The 13,195-nt window shown below is 33.5% G+C and overlaps 1 protein-coding gene across 1 annotated transcript in view; it reads left to right on the forward strand.

Annotated features, from left to right (window-relative positions):
* Window positions 1–1,207: 1,207 nt before the first annotated feature.
* Window positions 1,208–13,195, forward strand: part of LOC143079719 (GPI-anchor transamidase component PIGT-like) — a 131,674-nt gene continuing 119,686 nt past the window's right edge. Inside the window, exon 1 of the mRNA XM_076255260.1 lies at window positions 1,208–1,403. Coding sequence (XP_076111375.1) covers window positions 1,226–1,403 — 178 coding nt within the window. The 5' untranslated portion in view covers window positions 1,208–1,225. The remainder of the gene's footprint in view (window positions 1,404–13,195) is intronic.

Raw genomic sequence — 13,195 nt, forward strand, 5'->3', positions numbered from 1 at the left:
ATATTTGAAACATTTAATGTTGATAAAGTGTGGTTCTTTACCTTTAATAAAATTCTAATTTCAAGGAAATCCATTGAATACTTAAACAGTAATTGAAGTTTGAATAAGTCCGATCAAAGGTTTTTAGGTCATTGAATCCGGGTCCGTCCGCCCTGATTTCGGTTCGCCCTAATTACAGTTCGCCCTAGTTCCGTTTCGCCCTGATACCTGTTCGCCCTGATTTTTATTTTTTATTATAGTGTTGTGTTGTGTGTATTTAATTGAATATGGTGAAGTCAGCCTACAATTTCGCCGAATATTTACGATTTTTATTTTTTAGTATAGCGTTGTGTTGTGTGTATTTAATTAAATATGTTGAAGTTGGTCTACAATTTTGCCGAATATTTACGATGTATTATGTTGTCTACAGCTAGCTGCTACTAGGTTATAAGTTCATGCCTAACAATTTGTACATCAGTGTTTTTACCCATCCAAGCTGACTATTTTATTTGAGAAAAATGTTATTTTCATTATAAATCCATCAAAGGCAATTCATATAGCAATCAGTGATATCAAAGATTTCAAATCATACCTAATCAGCAATAAAAATTCAATCAACAGTAATTAAAAGTAATTATAAAATAAAGTGTAACAATGCAGCCAAGAATTTTATTTAATTAATATGCTGTATTTAACTGTTAATAGATATACATAAATTTTAATATATATAAATATATATTTCTTTTATTAATGTAACATATACATATCATAAATGAAAATAGGGCGAACGAACCCAGGGCGAACGGATCATTACCAGGGCGAACAAACTCAGTGCGAACGAACCTAGGGCGAACATGTAATCAGGGCGAACGATCCCGATACCTAGGTCATTTCAGGTCTTTTCATTTCTCCGTTCAGGTCCAAGTTTTGGCATGAAAAATCTGTTTTTTATTTAAAACATTATAAAATGTAGATCTTTTCGTTTGATAAAATTTAAACTTGAAGAAAATCCATTCAAAAATAACGAAGTAAGTGTATAATTTTTGAACAAATCATGTGCCATGATGTGGTATATCTTTCAGGTCTATCACAGGGGCTTGTTACCATTGCCGGGTTTACTATCCATACGAACCTCTTTTTTTAGGGGTTCGTATGGATAGTAAACCCGGCAATGGTAACAAGCCCCTGTGGGTCTATTCAGGTCTTTTCAGGTCCACTTTCAGGTCTTTAGTGTATCCCATTAAAAATGGCTACCTTTGAAAGATGCTATTTGTGGTTTTCTTTTCTCACTCTTTTAAGTTGTGAGAGCATAACGTTTAGAGAAAATGACACATTTAAAGAAGAGCTCATTGTCAAACCATTTAAAAGTGGCCACGAATTATTTTTTTTCCAGTTTACAACACTCTGGAACTCGAGAAAGCCATGTGAGTATATATCCGGTGATATTAAATAATAATTAATATTATAAATATAAGCAATGCCAATGATAAGTGTATTTGAATAATACTGGTATAAGGTTCGTTCGCGCCCAATACACTTTCGCACCCTAGACGTTCGCACCTCGCACGTTCGCACTCAACTTCAAGGTCCGTTCGCACCAAATTTTAAATAAAATTCCAGTTAAATAATTAGAAAATCAAGATTGTTGTTTTTAATTGATTTGATGTAAATACTGCATATTAAGCTTGGTATGAGTAAAAACATTGAAGATTTTAAATGAAAAACACAAAAGATTTTTATTAAAAACAGCTTATAGGCCCGTTTGATCTGAAACAATGAAACCAAAAATCATAGCAATGCACTTGTAACTGGAGAGTACGAATTTCATTACAAAATTGCTCGTCTCCACCGGGACTCGAACCCGGTACCTCTGTGTTACAAGCCAGCGCGCTAACCGACTGAGCTAAAGAAGTACTTCCTTAGCTCAACTGCTTACGGCTGACTAAGTATCTACTAAGTTTTTCTAAGGGAAGCAATCCCGTCACACTTCCCCCACCTCAAGAGTCATTATACTCTATAATGATGACATCTTCATCTTTTTTTATATTTATATTTTAACCTGGCTAGGTAATTCTTCTAACCATGGGTTATTATTGTTGGGCGCCAATGTAACCGGAGAGCACGAATTTCATTACAAAATTGCTTGTCTCCACCGGGACTCAGGGTTGGCAAAAACCCGGGTTTAATTAGTATTGCCCAGCCCAGTGGGAAATACTGGGAAAACCCGGGTTTTACTGGGTTTTAGTGGGTAATACTGGGCAATACTGGGTAATATAAAATATGTGTCTGAATTTTAAAGAGGATTCAGTAATAAACACAAATGCAATTCATTTAATAAGATATTTATAACCTATTTTGTTTGTATAGCATTTGTCTAGATCTGCAAACTGTAAATAGAAAGCAAATAAATCTTTTTTTTTCAAATGAATATAGCTCCTACTAAGAATTAACAATTACATGTAATAAAGAAACATCACATTTAAATAATGTACAAATGTATATGTACTGTCACTAATTAATAAGTAATTATTCAGATTAGAACACAGATTTGTTTATGTAACAATAATCAGTCCTTTCAATATTTTAAGTGTTAGGGTGTTTATTTAGCAATATGAATGTATAACAATTAAAATTAACTATTCACTTAAACACTGCAATAAAATGCATTTTTCAAAGTTTGGATTAATGAAACAATTACTTGGTAATTAAAAGGTATCTTTAAATGTGCAAATCTTGTATTCTGCCTACATATAAAATTAACAGAGAAGAGAATGAAATTGAATTTTCTAGAAATGACTGTCAATGGTTATCTGTATAAAAAGTATATATTTAGCTGTTATACTATGAAACTATAACAAGTCTTTACTATTTTGTGTTAAAATAAGCTTAAAAAATCATATTGCCCAGTAATGCCCACTATTACCCATTTCTGTGAGTATTGCCCAGCTCGGGAAAACCTGGGTTTTCCCGCCCTGGAATTCCCGGGTGGGTAATACTTTGCCAACCCTGCCGGGACTCAAACCTGGAACCTCTGTGTTACAAGCCAGCGCGCTAACCGACTGAGCTAAAGAAGTACTTCCCTAGCTCAACCGCTTACGGCTGACTAAGTATCTACTAAGTTTTTCTAAGGGAAGCAATCCCGTCACACACTAACCAAAACATGATTAAAATTTATTCAACACAAAAAAATATGTTGTCATAGTCGCTCTTTATTTTGAAACAATGAAATAAAAGTTAGCAATACACCTAACCAAAACAAGATTAAGATTTATTCAACACAAAAAACATGTTGTCTCACTTTAATTTAGGACAATGACAACAAATATACTTATAGAGGGGGATTAGGAGGGGTCCTGATCCCGAAATCCCGGGCTAAAAAACACGAAATCCTGAGGTCCCGAAATTCGAAAAATAGAATTCCCGGATCCCGAAAGGGTCAACCCCGAAATCCCGAGCTTAAAAACACCCTATTCCGGAGTCCCAATAAAGGTCCTATCCCCCTCCTTATAGGAATACACTTGCCAAAACTTGATTACAAAGTTATTAAACACAAAACCAATAAAAATTGTGCGCGAACATGTAGGGTGCGAAACTGAAAGGGGGCGAAGGGACCCGGATTCAATAATACTAATAGGTACGGTTCAGGGTATGAAATTAGCAGGGGCCTACAGGCCAATGGCCCCTAAAATTTAGTGTGGGCTACTGAAATTTCTGCTTTTCTTGTATAGGACTATATATGTGGGCTACTAAATTTATTCTGTGGGCAACCATTACCAAAGTATTAAGTTCTAGCCCTGCGGTTACGCTTACATGGAAATGTAACAATAATGGGTGCAGGTCGTTTCGTAACTAGTCGATTCGTAACTTACTAGGTCGTTTCTTACCTGAGACGTTTTGTAACCTTATAAATACATGATAATAATATGAGTCGTAGGTTACATAAAAAATAATAAAAAGACCTATTGATGTACATATATATATATATCTATATTTATTTATTAAATAATTGATTGCACATAATTTTACACTTTAAAAGTACAGTTTTGCACACATGCGAATAGAACAGAAGAATTTAAATTGTCCATCATCATTTAGATGTACCCCGTCTTTATCAAAGTAGTTAGTCTTCTGCCACGTGCTCTGATGTCTCCAATACTTACAGAACTCATCTTTATGTTGCTAAGTTCTTTATTAATCTTCTTTTTTTTTTCTATCATAAGTTGTTTCTTTCGTGTTTCATGTTTTTAGTCTGACGATATTGGAACCTATAACTACAGAAGGAACACCTAAGCGCTTGACTTCTTTTGCAAGTTGTACAATCTCTGACGCTTTGTGTGATGCAGATAATTTGTCACATATGTCATTCTCCCCAATCTGTATGAAAACAAAGTCTGCTTTAAATTTCTTCACTATGTGGAGATCAAAATGTCTCAATGACTTTACTTTTCTCCCGGTCCCCAGCCTGGGTGAAAAAGGAGTAGGGTTATGCATTGGCTTGTAAAAGTGAGAAAAAAGTAGAAAAGAATTATTTTTATGTAATACATGTGCCAAAGGTCATGCATGTCATGATGTGCCATTAATCAACTTAATCACTTTACACCTACCATAATTACTTTTTATTAACTGTCATTAGTTGTCATAAAAACATTAAAGCTGTCACAGAGCGTATTACCAATTAGCCAATTAGTCAATAATTAAAAAGATTTAAGAAAGTTTTAAATTAAAAACATTACAATATTGCTATTATCAGATGAACAATTTGATCATTTATAAATAATAACTTTAACTGTTTCATTAAAACTGATTAATTTAAACTAACACTTTATAACCATATATATATATAATTACACCAGGTACGAAACTTCTCAGTTACAAATCAACGTAGTTACGAATTGACCAGGTACGAAACGACCAGGTTACGAAACGACATGCATTCACAATAATATAAAGAATATTGTTACCTTGGAGACAAATTGCCAGACTGCAAGGTTTGGTAAGGAAACAAATAATTATGAATGTAACAATAATATTAGTGTCTATGGTTACATAGCGTCATTGTTTCATCTTCATCAATCATTGTCAATGCACTGCAATGTAGGATGAGACTAGAAATAATATGTATTAAAAAAAAACTTGAAAAGTTTTATATGATATCAACACTATATCATGTATATTGCATACAATTTTTCAAAGTTCTATTTACTTATTACAGGTATACATAGGCGGATCCAGGGGGGGGGGGGCCTGGGGGGCCCGGGCCCCCCCTTTTCATGGGTAAAATTTGGTTGATTATATAGGGAATCATTGAAGCATGACTGGAGCGGGCCCCCCTTAGGTCAGTCAGCGGGCCCCACCTTAGGAAAAGCTCTGAATCCGCCACTGGTATACATGTTGTTTTTGGAGCATGTTTAAGTCCGACACTTTTTGGTGAAACCACTCCAAGCAGCCATTACAAACCCATGATACAGCATTGTGCACATCTTTATTGTTCAATTCCATTCTTTACTTCTTTGAAGTTTAAAATTGCAGTCTTGATATTGTTTTAGTTTAGATTCAAACGCATTCACAATTTTTTTTTTTTTCACTTAAAACAAATTTGGTAATAGGAATCATTTCATGAAGTTAATCCATTGTTCAAAGTTTAATGACAATAATAAGGGTAAGTATACGGTTAAATACATTGAAATGAACACTTTTCTCTGTGAAAGTTCTTTACAATGAACCATTGAACTATATGTTTTGCCTGTTTGGCACTACTAAACTAGCAGTATCTTTAAGAACATCTTAAACAATTAGTACTTCAAACTCTTTAAACACAATTTTTATACGACTGCAAAAATTGAAAATTTTTTGGTCGTTTATTGGTATCACGTTGGCGCCATCAACGTTGGCCAAGACATTTGATTTTCGCACTCTAACTTTAGTAAAAGTGGATAGAAATCTATGAAATTTAATCACAAGGTTAATGACCATAAAAGAAAGGTTGTGATTGATTTTGGGTGTTTTGCTCCCAACAGTTTAGGAATTAGGGGCCAAAAAGGGCCCAAATAAGCATTTTTCCTAGTTTTCGCACAATAGCTTTAGTATTAGTGAACAGAAATCTATGAAATTTTTACATAAGGTCTATGACCACAAAAGGAAGGTTGGGATTGATTTTGGGAGTTTTAGTCCTAACAGTTTAGGAATTAGGGGCCAAAAACAGGTCCCAAATAAGCATTTTTCTTTGTTTTTGCACATTAACTTTAGTATAAGTTAATAAAAATCTATGAAATTTTAACACAAGGTTTATGACCACAAAAGGAAGGTTGGGATTGATTTTGGGAGTTTTGATCAAAAAATGAAATATTGGGGTTCTCTGATATATATGCCAAATCTAACCGTGTTTTCAGATTCTTAATTTTTGGTCCTGTTTTCAAATTGGTCTACATTAAGGTCCAAAGGGGCCAGAATTAAACTTAGCTTGATTTTAACAAAAAATGAATTCTTGGGGTTCTTTGATATGCTGAATCTAAACATGTCCTTAGATTTTTAAATATGGTCCCAGTTTTCAAGTTGGTCCAAATCGGGGTCCAAAATTATTATATTAAGTATTGTGCAATAGCAAGAAATTTTCAATTGCACAGTATTCAGCAATAGCAAGAAATCTTCAATTGCACAGTATTGTGCAATAGCAAGAAATTTTCAATTGCACAGTATTGCGCAATAGCAAGAAATCTTCAATTGCACAGTATTGTGCAATAGCAAATATTTTCAATTGCGAATAGCAAGAAATATCTAATTGCACAATAGTTAGAAATTTTCAATTGCACAGTTTTGCGCAATAGCAAGAAATATTCAATTGTACAGAATTGTCCCGTTTTCAAATTGGTCTTCATTAAGGTCCAAAGGGTAAAAAATTAAACTTTGTTTGATTTCAACAAAAATTGAATATATGGGGTTCTTCAATATGCTGAATCTAAACATGTATTTAGATTTTTATACAACCGCAAAAATTAAAAAAATTTTGGTTGTTTATTGGTATCACATTGGCATCGTCGTCTGCGTCGTTGTCCTCGTCATCATCGTCGTCCGAATACTTTTAATTTTTACGCACTCTAACTTTAGTAAAAGTAAATAGAAATCTGAAATTTTAACACAAGGTTTATGACCACAAAAGGAAGGTTGGGATCGATTTTGGGAGTTTTGGTCCCAACAATTTAGGAATAAGGGGCCAAAAAGGGCCCAAATAAGCATTTTTCTTGGTTTTTGCACTATAACTTTAGTTTAAGTAAAAAGAAATCTATGAAATTTTGATACAAGGTTTATGACCACAAAAGGAAGGTTGGGATTGATTTTGGGAGTTTTATTTCCAACAGTTAAGGAATTAAGGGCCAAAAAAGGGCCCAAATAAGCATTATTCTTGGTTTTCGCACTCTAACTTTAGTAAAAGTAAATAGAAATCTGAAATTTTAACACAAGGTTTATGACCACAAAAGGAAGGTTGGGATTGATTTTGGGAGTTTTGGTCCCAACAATTTAGGAATAAGGGGCCAAAAAGGGCCCAAATAAGCATTTTTCTTGGTTTTCGCACTATAACTTTAGTTTAAGTAAAAAGAAATCTATGAAATTTTGATACAAGGTTTATGACCACAAAAGGAAGGTTGGGATTGATTTTGGGAGTTTTATTTCCAACAGTTAAGGAATTAAGGGCCAAAAAAGGGCCGAAATAAGCATTATTCTTGGTTTTCGCACAATAACTTTAGTATAAGTAAATAGAAATCTATGAAATTTAAACACAAGGTTTATGACCATAAAAGGAAGGTTGGGTTTGATTTTGGGAGTTTTGGTCCCAACAGTTTAGGAATAAGGGGTCCAAAGGGTCCAAAATTGAACTTTGTGTGATTTCATCAAAAATTGAATAATTGGGGTTCTTTGATATGCCGAATCTAACTATGTATGTAGATTCTTAATTTTTGGTCCAGTTTTCAAATTGGTCTACATTAAGGTCCAAAGGGTCCAAAATTAAACTTAGTTTGATTTTAACAAAAATTGAATCCTTGGGGTTCTTTGATATGCTGAATTTAAAAATGTACTTAGATGTTTAATTATTGGCCTAGTTTTCAAGTTGGTCCAAATGGGGGTCCAAAATTAAACTTTGTTTGATTTTATCAAAAATTGAATAAATGGGTTCTTTGATATGCCAAATCTAACTGTGTATGTAGATTCTTAATTTTTGATCCAGTTTTCAAATTGGTCTACATTAAGGTCCAAAATTAAACTAAGTTTGATTTTAACGAAAATTAAATTCTTGGGCTTATTTGATATGCTTTATCTAAATATGTACTTTGATTTTTGATTATGGGCCCAGTTTTCATGTTGGTCCAAATCAGGATTCCATATCAAGTATTGTGCAATAGCAAGAAATTTTCAATTGCACAGTATTGCACAATAGCAAGAAATATCTTATTGCACAATATTGTGCAATTGCAATTAATTTTCAATTGGAGTTATCTTTCTTTGTATAGAATAGTAGTTGATAATATATGTTGGAAATTTGCCAGACATGACTATGATGTCATTTTCTATTTTTATTTGCCAATAACTTTATGTAAATAACTTCATTGGAAATTTGCCAATATAAAATGTTGCTGATGAAGCTTTTTTTCCTTATCTTATCTAAAATGTTTTTAGATAATGTATGTTGGACATTTGCCAGACATGACTATGATGTCATTTTCTATTTTTATTTGCCAATAACTTTATGTAAATAACTTCATTGGAAATTTGCCAATATAAAATGTTGCTGATGAAGTTTTTTTTATTGTTTTATACAATAAACAATGTATATTCACTTTTACTACCAACCAATCTTTACCATTCAGTGATAACAAGCACTTTATTTTACATTTTAATATTTTATGATGTATTTAAAAGAGTAGTTATTGTTGCAAACTCCATTAGAAATTTAAATTGATATCAGTTTTGGAAAAAGGGAAATGGGGATGTGAAAAAAAAGGGGAGGGGTTTAAATTTTTCTCATTTCAGATTTCATAAATAAAAAGAAAATTTCTTCAAACATTTTTTTGAGAGGATTAATATTCAACAGCATAGTGAATTGCTCAAAGGCAAAAATAAACTTTTAAGTTCATTAGACCACATTCATTCTGTGTCAGAAACCTATGCTGTGTCAACTATTTAATTTTAGATTTAAAAAGTTTGAAGAAGAAATCTTTAATTGATTTGTAAAATCTTGACATTTGTTTTGTGTAAAAAAACCCCATGTAATGTCAAAAATTTGATCACAATCCAAATTCAGAGCTGTATCACGCTTGAATGTTTTGTCCATACTTGCCCCAACTGTTCAGGGTTCGACCTCTGCGGTCGTATAAAGCTGCGCCCTGCGGAGCACCTGGTTAAGTTTAAGTTCTTAGACCACATTCATTCTGTGTCAGAAACCTATGTTGTGTCAACTATTTAATCACAATCCAAATTTAGAGCTGTATCAAGCTTAAATTTTGTGTCCATACTTGCCCCAACTGTTCAGGGTTCGACCTCTGCGGTTGTATAAAGCTGCGCCCTGCGGAGCACCTGGTTAAGTTTAAGTTCTTAGACCACATTCATTCTGTGTCAGAAACCTATGTTGTGTCAACTATTTAATCACAATCCAAATTTAGAGCTGTATCAAGCTTAAATTTTGTGTCCATACTTGCCCCAACTGTTCAGGGTTCGACCTCTGCGGTTGTATAAAGCTGCGCCCTGCGCAGCATCTGGTTTTGAACATGAATTATATAATTAATGTTATTATTAAAGTCATAAGAAACCTCAAATTAAAAAAAAAATAATATATATATGTTTTTTTATAACTTAATGGATAGTTTTCAAAGTTTCAAGTTGATTGGACTTTAACTTCATCAAAAATTACCTTGACCAAAAACTTTAACCTGAAGCGGGACGAATGGACGCACTGACAAACGGATGGATGGAAGAACGAACGAACGGATGGATGGACGAACGTACGGACACACTGACCAGAAAACATAATGCCCCTCTACTATCGTAGATGGGGCATAAAAAGAAAATCTGCATAAAAGCGTCCCAAAATATTTAGTTGCTTGCACTCCGTTTTAATCTAGCTACACCCCTGGGAAATCATGGTAAATTGAATACATAACAACACATTATTGTGAGACAGTATTTACTCAGAATCGTCCAAAATATGCTCTTCAGGTAATAGCAAAAAATGACCTTCTCTGTTACTTTGTCAATATTCACACTGAAATCCAGATGAATATATGCATTAATGCTAGCGATAATAACCTGCCATTGTCCAATCATCATGGTTGATCGTACGTATGTTTTTAACCGATGTAATACACTGAACTATCTCTACAAGGTACATGCATTAAGTACTTGTTACCCGCATTGTCAACATATTTACTCACAATAGTATCTATAGAAGGATACAACAATGGGCTTACGGCATCAAGCGTCTTGCACAGCGGAGTTGGCATCTGATCGCAAGTTATTATACTTCAGCGTGTTCGCCGTCGTGTGTTTATTATATTTTTTACAACACAAGGAAGCAGATACTACACAAAGAAGCGATTATCTGATGATATCAGACTCGACTCCAGTTCCATTATCATGAGGTCTATGAGTCTGCTTCAGCGTGTTTGCAGAGTGATTAGCTCTGGTATTCTGTTGACCTGGCACATTGCCTTTGCATATTTTCAACGATATCGACGGGTTCAGATAAATTTAATGCCAATAAATGAATTGGTACATCTCTTTGAAACAGATTCATTGCTTCATTCAGCTAGAAACAACTCAATAACAGTTCTACATTCTTGTTTATCCTCCAACAGATCACATTCGATACCTTTCAGGTTTTTCGATAGATACACGTACCATACTCTGTAAAATGTGCTCCAGAACTACAAGTACAATAAAACATTAAAATCTTGTAATAAATGCAAGGTACTGTCCGGTTTTGTCATCTCCAATAAAATTCTTATTTGAAAGCAAATGCAGTTATTTAATGACATTTTATCAATTAAAAATTGAACGAATGTGCTTCCTTTACATTTAAACATTAATCCATCAATTTTTATTTTGCAATATTTCTTTTTGCATGCCGAATTAATGTGCACGCATCTGCGTGTTGGCTTATAGGGAGCTACACGCCTGAATCAAGGCTATAACCTAACACCTAGGTTATAAGTCTGTTGGCTTAATGATGGTAGGCATTAGTCTTAAATCCTGTAAAATGTGTGCAGGCATTAAGCTTGATGCCTCAAATATAAATGCAAGTAAATTAAAGACATTTATTCATTTGAATAGAAATACATTTGTAACATAATAATAATTATGAGAACTGAAGTTTAAAATGTCATCTACAGAAAATAAAATCACTAATAAAACATGTTGTTTATATTAAAACTATTCAAATAATACTTTAAAAATATGAAAACTTGGTGGAAAGTAGTGTTGAAATCATTTGTTATCACAAGCTGTTGAACTGTGGCACCAACTTTTGCAATGTCTCTCGTTTTTCTCGCATTTGAATACTTAAACGTTTGGATTTACTGTATATCAGAGGCAATCACCATGTTTTAAGTGGTAAAGAATTTTGCGATCGTATATTGGTATCATGCCTTCGTTGTTCGTCGTTGTCCTCGTCAGCGTCGTCCGAAGATACTTAGTTTCCGGACAATAACTTTATGGGATTTAAACACAAGGTTTGAAAACACAAAAGGAAGGTTGGGATTGATTTTTGGGGTATTGGTCCCAACATTTTTGGAACAAGGGGCCCAAAAGGGGTCAAAATAAGTATTTTTCTAGTTTCTAGACATTAACTTGTGTGTAAGTGTATGAATCTTTCTGAAATTGAACCGCAAGGTTTCATACAAAGAAGGGAAGGTTGGGATTGATATTGGCGGTTATGGCCCAAACTGTTTAGGAATTAGGGACCAAGAAAGGGGCCAAAAACAATACTTTGTATAAATTGCTTATTTCTTGACCAATTTCAATGGGTTTTATTCTTGAATTCTTGGGGTTTAAATGTGCTGATTCTAAGTGTATTTAGTTTTTATACGACCGCAAAAATTTTAATTTTTTGGTCGTATATTGCTATCACGTTGGCGTCGTCGTCGTCGTCTGCGTCGTCGTCGTCGTAGTCGTCGTCCGAATACTTTTAGTTTTCGCACTCTAACTTTAGTAAAAGTGAATAGAAATCAATGAAATTTTAACACAAGGTTTATGACTACAAAAGGAAGGTTGGGATTGATTTTGGAAGTTTTGGTCCCAACAGTTTAGGAATTAGGGGCCAAAAAGGGCCCAAATAAGCATTTTCTTGGTTTTCGCACTATAACTTTAGTTTAAGTGAATAGAAATCTATGAAATTTTGACACAAGGTTTATGACTACAAAAGGAAGGTTGGGATTGATTTTGGGAGTTTTGGTTCCAACAGTTTAGGAATTAAGGGCCCAAATAAGCATTATTCTTGGTTTTTGCACCATAACTTTAGTATAAGTAAATAGAAATCTATGAAATTTAAACAAAAGGTTTATGACCATAAAAGGAAGGTTGGGTTTGATTTTGGGAGTTTTGGTCCTAACAGTGTAGGAATAAGGGGCCCAAAGGGTCCAAAATTGAACTTTGTGTGATTTCATCAAAAATTGAATAATTGGGGTTCTTTGATATGCCGAATCTAACTATGTATGTAGATTCTTAATTTTTGGTCCCGTTTTCAAATTGGTCTACATTAAGGTCCAAAGGGTCCAAAATTAAACTTAGTTTGATTTTAACAAAAATTAAATCCTTGGGGTTCTTTGATATGCTGAATTTAAAAATGTACTTAGATTTTTAATTATTGGCCTAGTTTTCAAGTTAGTCCAAATTGGGGTCCAAAATTAAACTTTGTTTGTTTTCATCAAAAATTGAATAATTGGGGTTCTTTGATATGCCAAATCCAACTGTGTATGTAGATTCTTAATTTTTGGTCCAGTTTTCAAATTGGTCTACATTAAGGTCCAAAGGGTCCAAAATTAAACTAAGTTTGATTTTAACAAAAAATAAATTCTTGGGCTTATTTGATATGCTTTATCTAAATAAGTACTTTGATTTTTGATTATGGGCCCAGTTTTCAAGTTGGTCCAAATCAGGATTCCATATCAAGTATTGTGCAATAGCAAGAAATTTTCAATTGTACAGTATTGCACAATAGCAAGAAATATCT

Source organism: Mytilus galloprovincialis, chromosome 6 (genome assembly GCF_965363235.1).
Source record: "Mytilus galloprovincialis chromosome 6, xbMytGall1.hap1.1, whole genome shotgun sequence".
Taxonomy (NCBI): Eukaryota; Metazoa; Mollusca; class Bivalvia; order Mytilida; family Mytilidae; genus Mytilus; species Mytilus galloprovincialis.